Raw genomic sequence first — 22,883 nt, forward strand, 5'->3', positions numbered from 1 at the left:
TGGCTGGAAACCAGGCCATTCACCACTGCCACACCTCTACAAAAATCAATTTGGCCTAATTCTGTGTCCTTCCAGTACTTGGTTCCATTTCTTCACCTCATGCAAAGGTAGATTTGTCTTTGCAGTAGGGTGTGTTGGGGGGAATGCTGGGAGCCTGGCTGGTATGGCCACTTTGTGGTTCACATTCTTGCCAGCAGAAACTGGTTTTGGTTTTACGTTTTCACACACAGATTGGAATTGTGTGGCTATGTCAGCTTTTCCAGAGCCCACCTCCGCTCCCTACCCTCTTTTTTTTTCCAGGCCACTTTCAGTGGAACTTGGCTGCTTAAAGTCACTGCAGGCAGAATTCTGTCTCACAATTGAAAACAAACCATTTGAACTATTTTTATGTCGGGAAGCAAAAATAGATATAGGGTGTGGTGTATATCTGGACTCGCCTCAATTCCAGTAATTCAAAGGTCTTGGCTTTGAGAACTTATATTGTAAGTCATAGGAGAGATGGGGACCACATCAGTTGAGCAAATATTTTGTGTGCAGATATCTAAGGCAGATAGAGGATATGCAAGAAAGTAAGGAGCTCACTTTCTAGATGGGACATCATATGTAATCACATGACTATGGTATAGTGTAATGAGAATTATCTTCAAGGTATGGATAAAAGGCACTGAAAGTGCAGATTAAGGAGCAAATCATTTTTCATCGTTATAGAAATACCTTATAGATTTGCATATTATTCTTGCAAAGGGGCTGTGTTAATCTTCCGTGCTTTGTTTCAGTTTAGCTTTGTGCTGATGGGAAGTACCTCTGTTATTAGAATCATGATCATGATTTAAAAAAAAATACCGTGGTGCCTTTCTCATGGGATATCAGAGCACTTTCGTTAGGCTGTCACATTCTTCCTGGGTCCGACATTATTTTGCAGATAGAGAACTAAGACTCATGGATGGGGAACTCCTGGATGTCAGATTTGTGATCAAACCCCAATTTGCCTTTGAGGTCAGGGATACAGACCTCAGATTATAAAGCTAAAGAACACGTAACATGGTAGCTTTCTCTTATCATATGAAGATTGGAGAAGACTTGAAAATCCTGTCCTTCTCTAATTGTCAAACAGAATTGTCAGCTCTTTACGGTCGGGGAGATGTGGCATTCATTCATATTTTTTTGCTTTTTAATATGACTTCATTTTTTTGGAGCTTACAAATTTTAAGTTTGCAAGAGAATTGAGAGGGAGGTACAGAGATTTCTTATTTATCCCCTGCCACCGCACATGCATAACATTCCCCATATCAACATCACTCACCAGAATGGTACATTTTTTACCAAGGACAAACCTACATTGACACATCATCATTATCCACAGTCTACAGTTTCCCTTAAGGTTCACTCTTGGTATTGTACATTCTGTGGTTTTGACAAAAGTATTATGACATATATCTATCATAACATACAGAGTATTTTCACTGCCCTAAAAATCCTCTGTGCTCTGCCTATTCATCTTTCCCCATCTCCACCCCACATTCATTCATTTTTGTAATCCCCAGCACCTAGCAAATGCTTAATACTGTTTGAATGTTTCATTAACAGTTGGTAAAATAGCATGACCATAAACACTTTCAAGTTATTCTACTTTCTGCTTTTTAGACATGAAACCTTTGGGTTAGTAGGATTGTTCCATGTTGATGTATAGAAAAGGCAAATTTAGGGCGTCTGTGTTTGTCCTAAAAACCAGTCCTCTCCCCTCACTCTATGGTTGTATGGCCACACGTGGACCCATATTGTTTCCCAGAGATGCTTCTAAAGATGAAAACCATAGCAATGGATGTTTGAGCTCTCACTGTGGCTAGACTCTGTGGTAGGCCTCATGTGTCTGCTCTCTCACCAGCCTCACAGGAACCCTGTGAGTAGATACTGTCATCCCACTGACAGATGAGGAAACTGAAAGCTTCAGTATAGTCAGGTGAAATGCTCGAGGTCACACAGCTGGGATCTGAACCAAGGTGTGGCCAGCACTGCAAACCGCTGTGCTTTGTTACTTAGCAGGGGGCACTGATGCCTGTCGGTAAAGAGAACTTAGCTGTAGGAAAACAACACATGGAAAACATGAGTTCCTGAGGAGTCCCTAAAGGTGCCCTAGAGCCACGTCCCCACCCCTTCGTTCACATCATTTGTCCTAGGCCTTTGGAGCGCTGGGAGCAGACTGAGCTTGGGGATCAGGGGAGACTGAGAAAACATTGATGCAGCTATGACTCAGTGCAGGGTTTCCCTTTCTCTGTACTGTATAGAATACCAAGAGGAGACATTTCCAGTCTTCTTGGTACTTTAAAGCTACAGGGGAAAGCGGAGACTCATTCTCATTTTCCAGCTTACAAGGGCCTGAGTGATGTTTTTCTTTCCCGGGTACAGATTCTCACACTCTTGTCAGACCTGGACTAGCAAAAAAAAAAAAAAAAAAACCTTTGGCGGGTCATTGGGAAAGTTGATTTGTAAGGGTACCGAGAAGTTAAGTTCAGAGCTCTTGGTGTCTGTCACCATGCTGGACCAAGATTTTATGTGTTTCTCTTCACAAGTTCAGTTTCATTCTTAAACTTTAGCGTCTTAGGAAGATAGGTTTGGAATGGAGAAAAAACTGGAAGAGTATTGTTATATTCTGATCTCTGGAAGTCTGTGCTGTATTGAGGCTCAGAGACCCTAACTAACCTAATTAATATTTGATTTGATGGGGACTGGATGAGCTTCTGTTAAATAACTTTCATCTGGTTGCACAATGACCCACATTGTCCCTTGTTTTGACCTACAATTTGTACCTCTGGACTTTCTCCTCTTTCACTTCAAGGGTCTCTAAGGTCCTTCCTGCTCTGGTTTTCTCCAAGTCCATGGTTGTCACAATCCTATAATTAAGCCAGAGGGCAGAGTGATAAGTGTGGATCCCACTGTATCCCCCAACGTGACCCTGGCCACCCATCATCATAGACACTGTGACCACAGCTGCAGATGGCATCAGTGCACAGCTCAGGTGGCTCTGCCAGGGGGAGACAGGATACTTTGGGGGAACTGACCAGAGGCCAAAGGCAGGCAGGCTGACTTGATAGATCAAAGGTCGGAATCAGATCTTGGCTCTTTTTGTCCCCAGCTCCTGGCACAAACTGGGCTCATGATGGCAGCCTGATGTCTAGAAGTTATTAAATAGACTGACAGCTGATGTTGGTCTAAATGAGGTAGTGGCTGGTGGCTCTGTTTGGACTAGTGGTTCATTCACAAACCTGATACAGAGAGAGCAAGGTATCTTAACTGAATCGTGGGATCGTCTTTTGGGAGCTCAAATCAGTGTAGTTAAGCAGCCTTATGCATATTTCAATAAGGAATTAATGCAACAGATTGATGCCTCTGATGTAGGGCTTAGTACTATTTTCTCCTCAAAGATGCAGAACAAGTAGCAGCAGCCACTGGTCAGCATGGGCCCGCCATTCCACCTCCAGGCTACTTACTGGGAAAGCAGAGGCCCCACAGCATGGCGTGATCTCCCATTCCCAGATTGCTGACTTTTGCACACAGGGGCTAGTGTGGATCTTTGTATCCTTCCCAGGGCTGGGGTAAAGGGGGTCTTGAGCTGGTGTGGCCTGCAGGTGCCAAGACCAGGGAAGCCAGCACTGGAAAGATGCTTCCTCCTCCTTCTGCAAAGTGGAGAGCCCATAGGTATTTGCCGTCTTTTCACAGAGGTTCTCCAGGACATGTGGAAAAGAATGAGACTTCCATAAGCAAGGCAATCTTTCATTATTCTGGATTACACTGCTAACAGAACACGTGGAGGTTATTCCTTCTGAATTTCTGGATTTGAAAATGTGTCTGCATTTGTTTTAGAGTGGGAAGATTCCCTGAGGGACAGCCTTATTTAATCTTTCACCTTTGACCTGAGGGGGAAAACATCTAGCTTTGAGACCAAGCCTGGCTTTCGTCCGTAAGTGTAGGTGATGAGAGTATCATGTCCCCCAGAGTCATTTGAAAGCAGCCTGGCAGATGCTCTCAGGCTTGCTGAGCCCCCACGTTTAATTCTAGTCCAACCACAGAATGCTTTGGCTCTCACAGTGGTTTCCAAAGTGTGGTCCCTGGACTGTCAATATCACCTGGGAACTCACTGGAAATGCAAATTCTCTGAATCAGACCTATTCTAGGGGGTGGGGCCTGTGATCTGAGTGTTACTAGTTCCTCTAGGAGATTTCTGACTCACGCTTCAGTTTGAGAATGTTGGGGCTATGATCTCGGTGACACGCATGAAGTTTTGAGACCTGTTTCTCCTTTAACCAGATGGCCAGTCCTGAGCGTCCGCTGCATGAGAGAGGTTCTGAGCTTTCCACAAGACAGGAGGTGTGCCTAGAAGAGGCAGAAGTCTTGAGTCTTGGCAGATATGATCCCAGATAGCAGGATTGGGAGTGGGAGAGAGGTTTGGTCAGAGGGACAGGGTCACAGTGAAGAGTGTTCAAGAACCTAGAAATCTTTGTTTAAACACTGGTTAAAAAGTAACGCCTGGGTGAAGAGGGTAAGTGGACCTCTCTGCACTATTCTTGCAACTTCCTGTGAATCTATAATTATTTCCAAATAAAAAGCAAAATAATAAGACCACCACCATCACCTAAGAGCTTCTGGATTTTCAAAGTGCTGACCTGTTTAGTTCATCTTGGAGTTGGAGGCGAAAAATAATTAGCCGTTCCCTAGTCCCAGTGACACTGATTGGTAGTATAACTCAAATTTTCTTCAAAATCCTTTATAGAAACAGGAAGATATGTCTGAGAGGTTGATGAGACCTGTATGTCTTGCTCTACCTACCTAGGCGTAGTCTTCTGCTTTTTTGGGTAAGTGGTTGTACTTCTCGAAAATGCTTTCTAGAGATGTACAGAAGCAGCATAGCTTGCAGTTACTGAGAATGGGACTGTATTTTGAAGAGACGGTTCTTAACCTTACTGGGCTGGACTTGAACACAGATTCCACACCTTGGGCAGAGAAAGGAGAACCCCTAGCTTTGTTTTAGCCATGGTGTGAAGACCACCCCCACTGGGTGTACCAGTGCATACCTTTGCTTCGCACAAGTTCCCTGATTCCTCTTTGAAACATCTTTTAGTGCTTGGTTGGAGGTGGAATGAGACCATGCATGTTTAAAGACCAACCTGGCAGCAAAGCAGATTCTGTAAAGGAAGTGTTGTTCTCTGCATTAGAGGAGGAAGAGAATTCAGGCAGATCTCTGACCACTTATCAACTGCAGTAGCTCCTCAGGAGATACGAGTACAAAATCCTAGCCTGTCCTCTGGGGAATGAATTGCAAGCAAATGTGAAGAACACCTCCACTTTCAACAACAGTTGAAGATCACACATCCGGAAGCACAGATTACCCTCTGAAAACACTGTATTTCTGCTGTTTAGAGGGAATATGAGGCCTATGAGAAGCTGAGGGAGAAGGGATATGGAAGGAACATACTACACCTTGCATTTCATTATAATTATGAACTGAATGACCATTTTCAGATCTAGTGAAGCTGCTGTGTCTAGCATGCTGGGGTAGTTATCCCATAAGTATGTGAACTTTTTTCCCTAGTCAATGGAGATAGATAAAAGGTTGCTGTAAATTTCTAGTGTAGGTGGTAAGCTGGTTTACGGAACACAAGGCGATGAGAACCTCTGGCTTACGGAAAGTAGCATGAATTAATAATCATTTAATTGGCTCTTCCATTATGTTGCTGGTTTGGGAGATGGAAGTTTAGATGGAGGGGCTGTCAGTGGTACTTTAGCTAAGAGTCTGATGGTTGAGAAGTGGGCATGGTGGCTGCCTTTGGCCTCTCCACAAGGATTAAATGTGAGGCAGCATCCCAAGCCCTCAGTGGGCTCACCTTGGGGCCCCCAAAAGGAAGAGGATAAGCACTTTTGTGAATACCACCTCCAAGTGCCAATCCACCATGAAGAGAAGGAAATGCGGAAGAAACTTTCCAGCAACATGAACAGCTCACTGCATCTCAGAATCTCCCCAGGGGAGGTCTTTGGCCAAAGGGAGGCTAGCCTGCGGCACAGGATGTCCACCATGCCAACAGTGCCATTGGTGTGTTAAGTGATGAGAAGATGGATTTTGCTCATGAAACAGAAACTAATTCTACCAGTACTTTTGGTTTTCTTGGAGGGCAAGTCGATGTCTTGGCTAACAATTAGAGAAGGCCAAAAACTGGGTACCTTAAGGTTTCAGTGCCACTTCATTTACAATTTTTCTTCAGGTTCCTTTTTCGTGAGACTGCAACTCTGTGCCTTACATGGCTTCAGAGTTGTACAGAGCAGGTTACTAGGTGAGAAATGAGGCACGTGTTGGCATTGAGTCCATTGGTGGGTCTATGGTGTTGCAAATGCAACTCTTAAGTTTTCTGTCACCAAAATTTCAAAATTGGTTGTACTTCTCGAAAGTGCTTTCTAGAGATGTACAGAAGCAGCATAGCTTGCAGTTACTGAGAATGGAGTAACTCGGATTTTGATTCGTTAGAGTTGGAACTGGGTGAGAATTCATTCTAGGAAGAGTGGTTTTATCAGCTGAAGTTACAGGGGCTCTAGGGGCTCTGTTTCTACCATCCTTGGCCACGTTATAAGCCCCCTAAATTATACTATTCTTGCCTATTCTTTAAAGTAAGTCACTTTCTACCTGAAGCTTTACTAGGCTTGTTTTAATTACTCTGTGTGCTTAGAACATAATAAAACCATTTCTTGAAAATTGCACAGAAAACTTGCATGAATTCAGTTGGCTCTCTTCCCTACTCCCTCTAATTAATATGACAAGAGAGATAACTTTTAAAATTATTATATTTAAATAATTACTGGGAAATACTTACCAGATAAATATGTTAAAAGGCTATCTGGGAGCTGATGTCTCCGTGTATAAATGATTTTTCTTTTCTTAAGGAAGCCATGCATGGACTACTGTTTCCCTTTTAACTGAAATTCTTTTGCCTAGACTAGAGGAACTTAAGAGACTAAAACGGAAAGTCAGGAATTAGGTCTGCCTCTCAGTATTTGTTCTTGTCAGTTGTAGTGGCCAACCCATCACAGTTTAAGGGGAGATGGTGGCTTTTGGCTCAGAAAGCCAACTCTTAGGGGCCAGCCCAGTGGCGCAGTGGTTAAGTTCGCACGTTTGGCTTCAGCGGCCCAGGGTTTGCCGGTTCGGATCCCAGGTGTGGACCTATGTACCACTTGTCAAGCCATGCTGTGGTAGGCATCCCACATAAAACAGAGGATTGATGGGCACGGATGTTAGCTCAGGGCCAGTATTCCTCAGCAAAAAGAGGAGGATTGGCAGTAGTTAGCTCAGGGCTAATCTTCCTCAAAAAAAAAAAAAAAAAGGACAAGAGAAAGCCAACTCTGAATTTTCAGTACTCCATAACAAAGACATGCCAGTCCTTTTTGTGCCTCATCGGTGAGTTGGGTAGGGCAACCATAACTCCCAAGAAGTTGAGCAAGTGCGTTTTCACTCCTTAGAAAGTTTGTGTGGCAAGGAATCCACAGCTCACATCTTATCAGGTTATGGTAGGGGTTTGACCTAGCGTTTCATTGTCACAATATCCCATTTGCTAGCTTTGTAGCGTATGTAATCTATAGCACATGCACTCACATGATTCCTTGCCACATTTTTATCCCCTTTGAAGTGCCAGGAGCCCAGCATGTTGCCTATGGAAGATTCGTTGAGATTTAACACATATTTTCATATGACATAGCTGCCAAAATGAGAAAAATTGCTTAAACCAGCAAAGTAAAAAATACCACCTGATGTTTTGCACAGTATGGATCCAAATATCAACTTTTTCATGGGTAGTTGAATTTAAATGCTAAACTATTTAATTATAATACTAAAAATAATTTAACTACATGACAAACTTAGAAAATGGGAAAATGGTCCATGATGCCATCACCTAAATACAACAATCATTTTCTTCTAGTCTTTTTTTCTAATACCTATTTTTTACATAGCTGTATCATGGTATGATACACGTTTTCTTTCTTTTTTTCTGATTAACGTTCTCAAGGACTTTTCCATATTGCTTCATAGCTATCATTTTTAATGTCTTCTCATACCCAGTAGAGCAGCTGTACCATTATTTAACCATGCCATGTTGTAAGAGATCTAGATTGTTTCCAATTCATTTTGTCTTTATTATAAAAACCACTGCAGGTAGTAACCCTTCAAGTTGTTTGACTTTTTGTTGCCAGTATAAACCAAAGGTACCAGGCACTGTTTAAAGTCTCCGGAGCACATCTATTTCCATTTCACTACAGTGACATCATAGTGGCCTTAAAGTGAGCAGTAATTGGTTTTTGAATAATATTTTCTAGACTGTGACATCTCTCCTAGAATTTAAGTTAAAGTTTAGAAAAGTCTTCAGAGCAGAAAACCACAGTACTTTCTCTCTTGGTATTCATACAGCCTCATTTACTTACGCCTACAATGTATGCTAGTGATAGAATTGAAGTAGAAATTGATTTTGAGAATCTGGCCCCTTTGAAATTGTTCAGAGAGAAGCAGCTTGAGAAGACCTCGGTCTATGGCCTGTAGTAGACTCTCATCCAGCATGCTAATGGAGAACTTTCACAACTGTTTGCCTGTCTACAGAGACTGTATGAAGGCTTCAGTACCATGTCTTGATAGGGATTGACAGTTTAATGTCTAAGGTCTGGCTAGGAGGGCGCCTGTCAGCCTAGTTAACTTAACTCTTGGGAGTAGTCCCCACATCACCCAGGGAAACACAATGGGATTGTAACTGGGTGTAACAGATTTAATAGAATCTGTTATAACAATGGCTTGGCTTTATCTTTAGAGAAGGGGCTAGTGAGCTGCAGGTGGCTAATGTCCTCTTCTAGATGGAACTCATCTAATAAAAATGCAGGGTGTCCAGGATAGAAGGGAGATGAACCCCAGAAGTTTTTTACACTGGTGGATGCAGTATTTCATATTATAGCAGGGCCGTTTTGTTACTGGAGAGAAAGAGGAATGAGTGAACGATTTTATTTTTTTAAATACTTTATAAGGACTCCTTAGCTCAAGCTCACAAAGGAAGCTTTAGAATTCCAGAGCAGTTTGAGAGTTTGAAAAAAAGAAAGGTAATAAAAGTTCCCCTCTCCATGCAAGAGGAAAGAATAGTAGCTTCTGAAACCAGAATTCTCACCTCTGCAACCTTGTCACATTTCATCATGCGTTCAGCATTGAAGGAAGAAGATGGACTCTTTGGTCCTATGAGGAAGCTAATGCCGCACTGGGTTACACTGTTTGCTTTTCAGCTCTGAGTGAGTGAGATGAGTTGGGTGGTCTCAGCCTCGGTGTTCATTCATTCACACTGCTGAGCAACTGCACAATTGATAATCACTCTAAAGGGGGGCAGCAGGCAGATTGAGGGCATTTACAAGGTAGTGTCATGGTCCTGTAAAAGCAAGTGTTGTTTCAGGGCAGGCAGACTAACAAAAAGACGGGGGTGGGCGTTTGGAATAGAATCTGTATCTCGGTTTGCCTCTAGTGGAAGGAGGAACAGGTAACAGCTCTTTCCTAACTCTAAGCCCTGAGCCTAATCTAATGCCTACAGGTTGGAGGTGGAAATGGGGAAGGTGAAGGGATGGCTAAACAGGTCAGCATCTGCAGTATCACCTAATGCCTCCTCTCACCCCATCTGTAGAATACATTTGCAGAGTTAATATATAGAAGATAAACAGTAAGCAAAAATGAAAAATGACGGAGAATAAAGAACCTTCTGGAGGCAGGGGAAACTTAAATCCCTGAAACAGTAATTAAAGACTGCTATTATGGGAGTGTTCAGGCAGGGGCCCATCACACTGTGAGGCCTAAAACCTGTGACACAAGGTTCCGCAAAATCAGGTCTGCAGGGGGCCAGGAGATGGGAAGTGGGCCATGGGGGAACTGGTCTAGAATGTTACAGCACCTAGTTAATCAGCAGCCAGTCCATCACATTAAATATCCAGCCGTCATGTATTACCTTTCAAGTGAAAATGAATAACTCCCATTAAGAGCAAAATGGGTTTGAAGTCGATCCGAGACAGATTAAAGTACTGTTATGAATGTGTGTGTTGGCAGGAGGAGGGGTTTATGTGTAATATGCTTGTCCTTGTACTTTTTAAATAATAGATGTCCTACAAACTTATGTAGACCAGGTTACCAAGATACTGGAGTTAAAGGTCACAAGACGTGCATTCTGGGAAGAGCATCAACTTCCTGGAATATTTCCTGTATTTAGCAATCTTTTTTTCAAAATAATTTTGTGGCCTTATGATTTTAATGAATAAAATTGATTCTCTAAAATTGTTTATTAAAGCACACGTCTGTAATGACAGCCTCTTGGTATCCACGTCAGAGCAAATGTCAAAGCTGAGCATAAAATGGAAACACATGCTAGGTAACCAGACTGGGTGAGACAGAAAGCAGTGTGACCAAGGAGTAGAAATTAGGCTTTCTAAACCAGTGACCTCAATGCTGAGTCACATTATTTGTCAATGAGGACAGTTAGGTATATATTTTCTCACTACCATATTCAGGGTTTATTTTATTGCTTTTAGCAAAATTCTGAAAAATGCAATTCCACGTCCAAAACAAGAGGGCCAACCCTCAGGTACTAACCAGGTTTTGGAATGACCAAACCCAACCATATTGGGGTTTGTGTTTACACTGGAGGAGCCCTACTTATCCTGTTAATCCCTTAGCCCAGGTGTTTTCTCATCAAAATCTTCCAGATCCCTTTCCATGCTTCAGAGAACTCCTTCTACCAACACTTCCATACCCACTGTTTGCTACTTGAGTCTCATGTGACTCTCCTCATTAGTGTTTTGTTTTTTTGGTGGAATGGTGAAGTGGGGATATGGAGGGCGTGGTTTGGGCAAGCAGATAGGAAACTTTCCCTCTTACCACCCACTCTGAGTAAACTCTTGCATCTGGAGCATTGGTTAGATTATAACTTGGGTTTATGCCCTAAAACTTCCACTCTTCAGTTACTTCTTCCCCAAAAGCAAATTGCTGCAGCCAAACTTGATTTTTGCCCCCACGTATTTGTATGCAGGTATCTGCAAGAACTTCTCTCAGGTCACATTTCTCATGTCCCCTGTGTTGTGCCATGCTGTGATTCCAAGAGCTGGAACAGTAAAGCTGGGAGCACATGGTTTGTTACATCTATGAAGGCAGAGTATGTCTGGTCCTAAGGTTGACTATTGGTTGGTGAAGCAATTGGTGAAACCTTCCCACCCACCCTCAGCCCTACTGCTCCCCCATAAGCCAGCAGACTGTGTCTTGACTGGGGGAGGTCAGAATAGACTGAATTTAGCATAATCCAACTCAGAGCCTTTTAGTTCGTTTCTTTATCTTCTTTTCTTAGTGTTCAGTTGTTAAAGTAGTGACAGAAATTCATGGGGGAAAAGAAACACTTGCTTCTTTTCCAACATGCTTGATAAGTCAGTCCGGAAGCTCATCCTTCTTGAATTTTGGAGTTTTAAGAAAATCCTGCGCTATAAATGACTGTTGATTTTCACCCAACACAAATCCTCTGGGAGCTGGCCTGGTCTGGCTGCTATATTGCATCTTCTGCTTTTTCTTCCAGCATCGTCCAGCCAAGCAGAGAAGGAGCTGACAGATTCTCCTGCAACCTCCAAACGCATCTCCTTCCCAGGTAGCTCAGAGTCTCCTCTCTCTTCAAAGCGACCAAAAACATCTGAGGAGACCAAGCCGGAGCAGGTGAGGCCGGAAAGGGCTCTGCTGATGGTGGGGGAGTGTTTAAGACAGCGGTTGGGGAACGAAGTCTTGGGTGGGTGGGCTTGGGGCAGACACAGTTGCTGGTGGGAACTGAAGATTCAGCCAGAGGGGTGGGTGTGTTCCCCACAGATGTACCAGTGTCCCTACTGCAAGTACAGCAACGCCGACGTCAACCGGCTCCGGGTGCATGCCATGACGCAGCACTCAGTGCAGCCCATGCTTCGCTGCCCCCTGTGCCAGGACATGCTCAACAACAAGATCCACCTCCAGCTGCACCTCACCCACCTCCACAGCGTGGCACCAGACTGCGTGGAGAAGCTCATTATGACGGTAAGGCAGCCAGGAGCAGGACCCTGCGGCTCTTCTTCCCCCAGGGGTCAAAGGTGATGCAGTAACATGAACAAGACACTGTGTTGTGGTCAAGAAAGCCAGTGTAGAGTTGGAAATGTCAAAAATGGTCCTAGTTCTGTGACCTTTGTTCTACTATACCTGCCTTAGACTTGGCATGACCATGGTCTGATTGTGGCCCAAGGGGCTGAATACTTATGTTTGTCAACCTTCCCTTATCATTTCCTCCCCTCTCTCCCTGAGGGATGCAGAGGCCTAGATTAGCCAACCATTTATATGAAGAAATTATTATCCAGATTCTCCAAACCTTTATTGAACAAGTCATGTTGTAGGTTGCTCTTATATTCATTATGTCACATTTTATCCTCACAGCAACCCTATCTAAAAAAAAGAAATTTGAAATATTTACACTAACAATTGAGGAAACCAAGGCTCAAAGAAGTTAACTGACTTGATGCCACTTGTAAGTGGCAGAGTTGAGATTTGAACCCACATTTTCCAATTCTAGAAGTGTAGCCCTGTAACTGGGGAGTTTCTCAAGTGGACACTTACTCTTGAAACAGGAAAATGGTCAGTTGGATAACACGTTGATTCATGACTAAGGGCTTTGCATTTTAAACATGATGTTGCTCCACCTGCAGGTTTTGAAAGCATGGTTCTAAGTGGCCTCTGTAAACATGGCCAAGAAGGTTAGTATAAAGATTTAAATCTAATTATAACTTGAAAACTTTTCAAAATACTACAGGTGATCCTGATGTCCTACTTTCTGTCTGGTGGGGTTGTTGTGGAAGCCCTTCCTGATCACTAGAGGAACAACCACCAAAGAGAATTACTCTCCCCTCTAACTTATGTCAACAGCGGAGTAATAAGAAGTTAATTTGATTGCCTTTTCGTGTGAAGATTCCCAGAGAGGTAGTCTGTTTGGAATTCCACGTTATAACATGCAGGTCACAGACATATAACCTCTGGGTATTTCCCCTTCCATTTGGTTCCGCAAAATTAAAGAATAATATTCTAAGTGCTGTTTAGTCATGAGGAAAGTATACTTGATGATGCATCAGGAGAACTTTAGCAGCCAATGGGAAGCTCAGAGGTGAGCTAACATGAGTTTCACTTCAGAGATCTTTTAAGTAGAAACTCACTTTCCATGGTATTTTCAAGTAGATTGGTGAACATTGTTGAAAGATTCTCTGTCAGTAGAAAATTCCTTCTCTGGATGGGGGGGTTTCTATGTTACAGTTTTCCTTGGCATTTTCACCAGCCTTGGAAATAACGAGGGGGATTTTCTCAGGCCTCCTCATACTTCCTATCACATCACTGATGGCCTGGAACCATGGGAGCCTGAAGGGAGGGAAGCATTTTCAATACTTAACTACATTTTTCTCTTGCTCATGTGATTATTTTTCCTATTTAATATAAATCTGGTCTAGGAAGTGTGAGGCTATAGTAGTGTGTACGACAGTACATTTCATTTATACATCCCTAGAGACTAGAGTGTAAATTATATTTCTGATATTCATTGTTTGTCATATTTTTATAACGGCAATAGTGAAGTACATTTCAAGTAGCAAGCCTGGTGGTCGTTATGAATCTTCTTCATTTTGCCAACAGTCTTCCAGGGCAGGATGTTACTGTTGTGTTTGCTTGGCTCCCAATCCCTAAGATATTTCTGGGTGTTACTGACCAGCTAGCACCTTCTCAAGCAGTGATTCTCAACCTCTTTGGAGACTCTGATAAAAACAATTCAGTAGCCCTACTGGGTTCTTCTGTGCACACTAAAGTCTGACAACCACTGTTAAGACCTCCATCCAGTATTCTGCATATATAAAATTGTGTGTACAATGCCAAGGAGCATAAGGATACCCTAAAATTCATCCATAGAACCAGGTTCATAGACCCTGTTCTGGAAGAATCTCTAACAACATAATTATGTAGGAGAAACATGCTCCCTAGAGGGACTGTGCTTGGCACCTTGTCCAGAAACCCCTGTGCACCTCATCTTTCCACAGCAGACAATGGAGATATTTTCTAGACATTTCTGAAAAACATGCAAATTGTGGGAAATGTGCTGATTATAGGAAGTCGATTTGCTAGTCATAAGAGAAAGTTAATGGATTCAGAAATAAAGTTGAAAGTTGTGGGAAATGTAATCATTTGCGTTGAGCTAAATGAAGCATGTCCACCTTGATCCTTTTGGACTAAAGAAAAAGATGAGCAACCAACATTAGAGGGGCATTTGTGGCCATACTTCAGCGTGAACCCACAATCCTGCTGGAGGACTGGACTGCTGATCTTGGTCTCTCCCCTGATGAATCAGAACAGAGGCTGCTGTCCCTCCTCTGAAAAGTTTGGTATTAAAACAGAATTTGCAATCGTTATACCACCAAGTGATTATAATGAACCTGTGCTTAAAATCTTGCCCCTGTAGGGTATTTTACTGTAATTTTATTAGAAAATTGGCCATGGGAAAGTATTGGTTAGGTTTTCTGGCTGTATATCTGTTTGTTCCTGGCTAACTGGAGAAGGAAACTCTGAAAACAGCATAATGAGAAATGCCCCTCAAATCAGAGCTCCATTTTCTAAACCATATCATTAAGGAATGGCCAGTGTACGGTCATTCATCCTCCAAGAGGAGAAAGTTAGGTCTGCTTTGTCCCTGAGTGGCTAGAATGAATGGCACTGAGAGGAGTGAATCTTCTTCCTTGCAAATGACTCGACTGATTTAGCTGCCTTTGGTTGCAGAATAGGAAAAGCTGGCAAAATCCACCAAATAGACAATCCTGACAGACGTGGGGTGTGTCCAGGCTATCTAAAGCTATAAATTCTAGTGAATATTTTTTGCTATCTGGATCCAAGTTCTCAGGATCTGGCTTGAATTGGGTTTCAGTCCCTCTAAAAGTAAATTCCACTCTGATAAATGGAAATAGATTACTTTCTACACAATGTCTTTCCGTTCAGTTGTAAATGGAGAGTGTTTTGAGGAGGCTTCATTTAATAATACCTTATCAGACAGCTTTCAGGAACCTGCAGTGTCTAATATGTCTGTTGCTATGGTAACAGCTGCTTGCTTATGCTCTGCATCTCATATCTGTGTCTTCCATGGGCCCCCTTCTTTTTACTGATGAAGGGGCTTGAAAAATACTCTCCACTGGGAACAATTGTAGCTCTGGCCCTCCACCATGGAAACTGCACCCACAGCACTTCATTCTGCTTGGCCTATTAGAAACAGCTCCAAAGGGTGTCTTTATACACGTCATATGAAAAAAGGAAATCTATAAAGCTTAAGGGCGATGAGACAAGTGCCCCTTCAGACCTGACTGAGCAGCCCGCCCCCCACGTCAGTTCCACAGAACTCTCACCTATTTGCAGAGAAGTTAGAGAATTCAAATTGGTGCTGGGGATGTAGGAGCTGCTGCTCTGTGACCTCATTTTCCCACTCTTTTGGGGAAGGAGGGTTGAGGGTGTGGGGGACAGGTTTCTGGTCCCTAGATGAGAATGGGAAAGACCACTTACCATGCATTTCAATAATCTTAAATTATTGTAATTGATCACTGTCCTTCTAAGTGACAGGACACAAACACTGGGATCCTGTAGCATTAATTTGGGGGAAATTGTTCCTCGATCACTTAAGAAAATATGGCCTTACAGTGGAAATGAGGATTGGCCCCTGAGCACCCAGGAACACCTTTTTCTCTAGCCCTTGTCTTCTCTCCCTTTCATAGTTCTTAATGATTCTGTAATTTTTTGTACCTGCACAGATTTCCCTTCTCTGCTCCTGGCCCTGCACTGCCTGCAGTTCTTTCTCTCTCTCTTTCCCATAGGAGCAATAGTTGGTCTCCTGTGATTTTTTTTGGTCAGTGTCTGTGTCTCTCCAGGCTTGCTGTGTGCCTGTTCTTCTGAGTTTCTGGGATAGCCAGCTAACCGTCTGGCTCCCCACACTCAGGCTCTCAGGTGGCCACTGGCCCTGGGGCTGTTGTACCCACCCAAGTACCAGCTCTCACTTTGTCTCCATCTCAGAGGAAGGTAATGAAAATAATCGGGCTTCATTAATTCCAAGCCCTGTGAGATGATAGCCATTTGGAGCCTGTTTGCCAATTAGATGGTCTAAATTAGAAGTGACCTTGGTATACTGCCACTGCTTGCCTCTCTGAGTCTAATGAAGCTTTTTCTCTCCGATTCATTCTCCTTCTCAGCTCTTTTCTCCCTCTCACTCTGTGTATGTGTGTGTGTGAGAGAGAGAGAGAGAGAAAATTGTTCATGTGTTTCCTGTCCTCCCACCCACCTCCTTTTTCAGTCTTTCTCATTCTTAGTTTTTAAAATCTGGTTCAGGGCTATGTTTGTTTCTGGCCCACATGAATGTTAATGTGGCCCTGCAATTTTTCCTCATGGGTTTTATGTTTGTTTGTTTGTTTGTTTAAATGGATAGACAACCACATAGAAGACATTTTCGAAAGGAACAAGAGAGAGAGAAACCAGGTCCTCTAAACTCCATGTTACAGTACCCAGTCTGGCACATTCGGAAGGTAATAAAGGAAGGAAAAAGGCCTCTGCTGCCAAGAAGTGCCCAGGTTTGCTGGCTGCAGAAGGGCAGAGTCCAGCTAGTGGGCTTCAGCAGCTGTCTAGGTACAGGAGAGGAAGTGAGCAACAGGGCTGTCACTGGAGAGGTCGGCTTTAGATCCACCACTAGCTAGAATGCTCAGCTCTGTGAGCACTTGGGTTTTAACTTCATGCATAAATGTTTTGAACAGAACCAACACGTCATTCACAAGGATGTAGAGACGGGCTAGGTCTGTGCTAGGAAGGCCTGTGTCTGAGGCATTCCTTCTTTTTTTCCCTCTGAGGTTCTTCATTCTGTTGGTTTTCACTGAAAAGTGAAGGATCTGAGGCTTCCTTGGAAGTCTAGTTTTTGGAAAATGTATACTTTCACTTGGAATACTGAGCCTTTCAGAAAGAAGGCGAGCAATGCCAAGGCTGTAGGGATGAGGGTCTCAGAGAAACAAGGTTCAGTACTTTTTCTAAGAAAATATCTTTGCTTTCCAGCATGTGAAACTTGTTGGTTACATTGATCTAACCTCAGACAAGGTGGCCTTGAGAGGGGAATTTGCATGAACAGTCCCATAAGAACTTAGCTTGGCTGCTCAGTGTTGTGTTGTATTTGGCCATTTCACATCCGTAACCTGGAGAAAGTAAGGATGGGGGAGAGGACTCCTTGTAATTCCAACTTCTTCTACCAAAAAATATACCTTGGGCCCCCCACCCCACCCTCCCACCCCCCAGTCATAGTGGGAACCAGACCCACACTTAGCCCCTGGGTTTTGTAAGGTGTGTCCTTGGGGCTTCAGGGTCCACTCACCTCATAGAAACTTAAATCATGATCCAAAATAATGGTGAATTGAACAGGAAGTAGGAACTAGGTATTTATGAACCTATTACCTCGCCTAGTAGTTCAAGAGCAATTAACTTGAGTCTATGGATTTCCCTCTAGGGAGTCTGTGATTTCCCGAAATTATCTGTAGTAGTCTGTGTGTGAAGAAGTCTTGTTTTTCTAGGAGTCTGCAACTTTCATCAGATTTTCTAAAGAGTTTGTGATCTCTAAAAGGTTAATTCTGGATTGTGAGCTTGGGCACAAGGACTTCGTCTAGCTTCATCTCACAAGCATGCAGCACAGGGACCCTGTACAATGTTTAGTGAGTGATGGTCAAATGAATGGATGGACAGAGTATCACTTGATCCTTCCTTTTAAACAACTAAGTTGCTTTGGAATTGCTTAAACTTGAAGATTTTCAGCATCAGAGCAGAACTTCACATTTCTCTTGTTATACATGAGACATATTTACTTGTTAGGAAGATATTTAGAACCACTGTTTGTTTTCAGACTTTCAGCACCCCAGCTCAGATGATGTTTTCTTCCTGCATTCCCATCAACTCTGCATACTTTGGGAGGAACACATGTGGTATCTAGAAGATCACCATGGAACTGCCCTTTGCATGGCTAAGGCCAATCTTGAGAGACCCAAATTCTGAGGAAGTAATGGCTCTAATCATTGAGTTTTCTTAATACAAAAACTTTGTTTTACTTTTGGTTAAAAGTACAATAGTCTGAGGTCTGCTCTATACATTAATGAGTAGAGTATGGGGAGCATAATTTAACATACTCAATGTTTACGGGTGTACATGTAGATTATTAGAAGAATCAATCTACATGGACAGTATAGTCAATGTAGAAAGTGTAGGTGTTTGGACTGATTGTGTACCATCATCTGGCCAAATCTCAAACTTCCTGTTTGGCTTCTGAGTCTGTGGATGGGGTAGGAGAGTAGGCAGAGGGAGGGAGGGCAGGGAGAGAAAGAGTGTGTGTGCGTGTGTGCACACGTCTTGTCTGTGAAGGGGAGCTGGTAGCGGGGTCCAGTTGTTTGAGGGGCTCTGAGGTTTGGGCACGTTTGGGATGGCTCTGGTTATACTGTAGCCAGGTTTTGTCCTCTCATACACCTACATGCTCCAGTGCTCCTAGCAAAAGGTAAGGTCTTTACAGAACTGTGCTCAGCACGGTTGAGTGACTGCCTTTCCCACTGACTTTCAGCTGGCCATCAGAGACTGTGGCTGGGATAGTCTGAACCTTCCACACAGTTTGGTAGCCAGATATGATTGGAAAAGAAGGGGGGTGCCAAGGTAAGTGTTGAAGGAACTCCACCTTCGGCTAACTCTCCTTTTCTTCAGGGAGCAGAACTCCTCAGTGAGCTGTTGGCAGGACTATATTTTTGGCTCTTTACGAAAAGCATGCGAACTTTGAGTGAAAAACTTTGGAAGCTGGTAGGTGACGGAGGAATGGACATAGGCACGGGAACATTATTGTCTGAGAGCTGACATAGCTGCCCTCAAGTAGGCTGTGCAGCAAGGCTTCCATTCTCACCCTCTCTGTTCAGACACATGTGCAGATAGACCCTACCAGAATTTCTAGATCCTTAGGATTCCCTTTAGAGATGTTCCTCTTTGCCTCCTGGGAATTTCTTGCCCATTAAAATTTAATATAACCTTTTTTTTTTTTTTTTCTTCCCCGGGGGAGGTTGGGTATACTATAGATAAGAAGATGCAGGTAGATAAAAGTAATTACTTAAACACATATGGGGCAAGACTTACAGGTTTGGAGGCCCAGATTAAGATGCAAAGGAGCATGTGAGGTTGATGATTATATTTCGGGGAGAGTTAATTGATGGAAGGTGAAGGCAGACAAAGAACCGCTGCTTACTGCCTTCTTGAATCCCAATCAGGAATTATGATTAAAGTCGCGGCGAGACAACAGAGGGCTGATGAATTGGTGTCTTTTTTTTTTCTTTTTTGCCGTCATTCACACTTGATTGACTTCAACCTTTCAAGTGCAAAAGTCTCTCTTTTCCATTATTATTCATAGCCATCTGAGTTTTTCTAATTAAAGTGTATGAAAACAATTACTGATCCGTCGTACTGAGTCTGTTAGAGGGGATGTCTGCCTTACTGTAATGCGCACAAAAAGCCCACAGTTTTCTATAATGATGTGCAGCTGAGGTGTTAGATAATTTTATTCTTTTTTACTCTGTAGGGCTTTTTTTTTTATTTCTCATGATTCATTTTTCATAATTCCTAAAGATCCCAGGAAAGGACTGATCCTGCAGCTACAACCGAGAAAGGAGGTGGGGGGGAGTCTTTTTTCCTTTCCCTTTCTCCCCATCTTGCCCCCAACCTCGTGCTCCCCCTTGGCTGAGGACTATAAATTAATCGGTGACCTTTCACTTCTTGGATTCCCGCTGGACTCCCTAACCACACTGGTCAGAAATGCTTTCTATTAAAAAGAAAATAGATGGAATGAGTTTGGCAATCTCTGCTCCATTCCTAACGATTCATCAACAGCTAGCCTTAACCAGCTGCCGACGAGCTTTGTGTGAGGTGCAGATGTCTGTGAGAGCAGGAATTCTGTGTCACACAACATTCACCTGCCATGCACCTGCTCTTTGTAAACACAGAACCCTTCTTCATAGTGCCTATTGCTTAATTTTTGCACCTGTTGGCATCTGGGTTGCTGAAATTGTCCTAATACCCGTAAATGTGTTGGGGAGTTACCTTTTTGGTATTTATGGGGACGGTTGTCTGGGTTTCCTTTAGGAGTTGACCCTATCACTGATGATTCTAGTGAACATGTCAGCAGCTATTTTCAGCAGGCCAGGATTTTCAAACAATTAAAAGTCAATAGAAATTTATTTAAAATATTTAATTTTGAATAGTAACCTAGGTGTTCCAATCTTCGCAACAGCAAGTGAAGATATTATTGTGATATTTGTGTTTGATGGGAAAATAATGCCACCAAGTGGGACTGGGCACCATGTAGAAAGGTTAGTGGTGATGGTAGTTTCTGTTGCTATAACCTCTAGGTCAGTTCGTTTCTCAGGCTGTCATCAAACAGAAGATGATTTCTGATTTCATTTGGGAGTGTCATCACCAACTACCTTTCCACCTTATAGCAGGCAAAGGGATGCTGCTTGTTTTTAAACGAAAAACCATTATCCTTACGTTGGAATGTTGAGGACTGCTTATCACATTAACATAAGGCAAAGGGTAACTTGTTTGGACAAGATTCTGGCCAGATGGCTTAGAGAAATGTCTTGAGGATCTGACCTAAAGTTCTAGCTCTTTTGATCCAGGCTAATTCTGGAATTGCTCTATTAGGAAACAATAGCCCCGGTCAAGGTGGGGCTGCCCTGTTGTGGAAGGCTGTGCAGGGCACCCTCTGTGGCTGGGACACTAGCCAAATTCCCTCAGATGCTGTGTACCTCGGGCAGAGACTCCAGAAGAAATCCTGGTTTAAGTGAGTCATAAGAAATGCTCGTTTGCACTTGATCTCAGCTTGTAAAGGGTTACAAAATGATGTTTCCTGGAAAGTCTGCCAACGTGTCTGCATGTCCTTAGCCTTCCCTTTGTTCTCCTCTCTTACCCTTTCCTTCGCTCTTATTCCCTCCTCTTCGTGCCTGAATACATTTTGAAAACAGTACTACAATGCTCCCTGCTTCAAGATTACAGTGTACTTTACTAGATATGATTTAATTAGGGCCCTTATTATGTTTTCAGCAGCTTAAGGTGGGCCTTTCAACTTATCTACCTAATTGGTTGCACAAGAAGTTTCACAGCCCATGACAAAACATTGTCAGTGATCAAAGTCAAAATTCTGCATAAAGGAAAAATATTAATAATAAGATTATTCTTCAAGTGTGCACTGCTAATTATGTCCAGAATGTAACCGTAGAAACACTTTTGACTGATGTGAGCTTTGTCTAATAAACATGAATCTTCAGTGAGCTATGAAAAGTGACACCTCCAGCTTTACACTGGTGAAGGCTAATTTTGCTTATTAAATAATTTTTACACATTTCCCTATTTTGTGTCTTTCCTCTCCATTTGACTCTCCTCATTTCTCTGCCTTTTGCTCTTCAGGTGACCACCCCTGAGATGGTGATGCCCAGTAGCATGTTCCTCCCAGCGGCTGTTCCAGATCGAGACGGGAACTCCAATTTGGAGGAGGCAGGAAAGCAGCCTGGTTAGTATTATTATCCTCAACCCCTGGAAATGGAAACAGAAGGAAATCTCAGGCCAAAATTTTCACAGAGTGAGAGTGCCAAGAATCCTGGATAGTACTCCTTAGCTGAGTGTAACTGATCTAGAGATGAGGGGCTGGTTCTTGGCATGTATTTGTATACTATGTATATGGTTTAAAGTGAGAGAAAATCAGGTGAGAACCACTGGGATTTTGATGGACACATATCCCCTTAGACTATACACATCAGAGTGAATAATCAGTGACTCAGTCAGTAGACCCATGACTCACCATCCTAAGCTGTTAAACACTCCCATCTCCAGGGACTTAATTATTAGGGACTTGTGGAGCACGTGGGTGATTTCAGGCCACTGGATTGGTTGTCTTTCTAGAAGCTGCCTGTGCACAAAGTTCTTCTCTGAGTCTTCTGAGATTGCCTTAGGATGCAGTGTAGAGGTGCATTTGGAAAGAACATTGTTATAGACATGGATGCTGCATAGTATAGTAGTGGTGCCCCACGGTGGTTCCTAGCTAGATGGATCATTAGACCCCCATTTATGAAGCTCTTCTACATCTTTGACCTCTTGTCAGCTGCTAAGATTTAAGTTGGGAAGACTTCAGCCATACTACTGCCCTACCTCTTCCCTTGTGATTTTTCCATATTAGGCAGTGGACAGCTGACCTGAAAAAGGGTCAGAATGTTTATGGGTATGATGATCTCAATGTAGAAAAAAATTTTTGTTTATTTTAATAATTGGCCACTTGAATGTTCATTGAATAGAGAATGCTTCTTGAATAGAGATGACAGCCAAAAGTTACATTGTAACAAGAAATTAAATGGCTAAAAAATATATTTCAAAATTTCTTATATTACAATGGACAGCAGTTCTCATAAATTCCCCACAACTTAGGACAGCATTAATTTCACATATTCTGCAATTCAGATCCATGTAAAAAGGGAATCCAATCTAATAAGATCAATAACCTTCAAAACACTTCTTAAGAAATTGAGGATTCTGAGTCAACCAATTAAATATTGTTTAAAAGACAGATCCGTGATATGATACAGGCCTATTATCAGTTGAAACTTTTTGTATGTCCTTTTCTTCCTCTCTGTTCATGTGTGCCTGCTTATAATATGTACTCTGTTGCTGGCAGGTAGGGGTGGAGTTTGTGTTCAGGTTGGGTATTTCCTGCCTCATCAGAGTCTGTGTT

The 22,883-nt window shown here is 42.8% G+C and overlaps 1 protein-coding gene and 1 long non-coding RNA gene across 5 annotated transcripts in view; one reads left to right on the plus strand and one right to left on the minus strand.

The window, feature by feature from the left end:
- The window catches only part of ZFHX3 (zinc finger homeobox 3), a 1,295,574-nt gene that overhangs the window by 1,257,059 nt on the left and 15,632 nt on the right, over window positions 1–22,883 (plus strand). For all 4 annotated transcript variants that reach the window (XM_070613798.1, XM_070613801.1, XM_070613799.1 and 1 more), the window contains 3 exons: window positions 11,610–11,743; window positions 11,891–12,091; window positions 21,569–21,671. In XM_070613798.1, coding sequence (XP_070469899.1) covers window positions 11,610–11,743; window positions 11,891–12,091; window positions 21,569–21,671 — 438 coding nt within the window. The remainder of the gene's footprint in view (window positions 1–11,609; window positions 11,744–11,890; window positions 12,092–21,568; window positions 21,672–22,883) is intronic.
- The window catches only part of LOC139082467 (uncharacterized), a 135,169-nt gene continuing 131,715 nt past the window's right edge, over window positions 19,430–22,883 (minus strand). The window contains exon 5 of the long non-coding RNA XR_011538497.1: window positions 19,430–21,694. This is a non-coding gene — a long non-coding RNA (uncharacterized lncRNA). The remainder of the gene's footprint in view (window positions 21,695–22,883) is intronic.

The sequence above is a fragment of the Equus przewalskii genome, chromosome 3 (assembly GCF_037783145.1).
Source record: "Equus przewalskii isolate Varuska chromosome 3, EquPr2, whole genome shotgun sequence".
NCBI classification, from domain to species: Eukaryota; Metazoa; Chordata; class Mammalia; order Perissodactyla; family Equidae; genus Equus; species Equus przewalskii.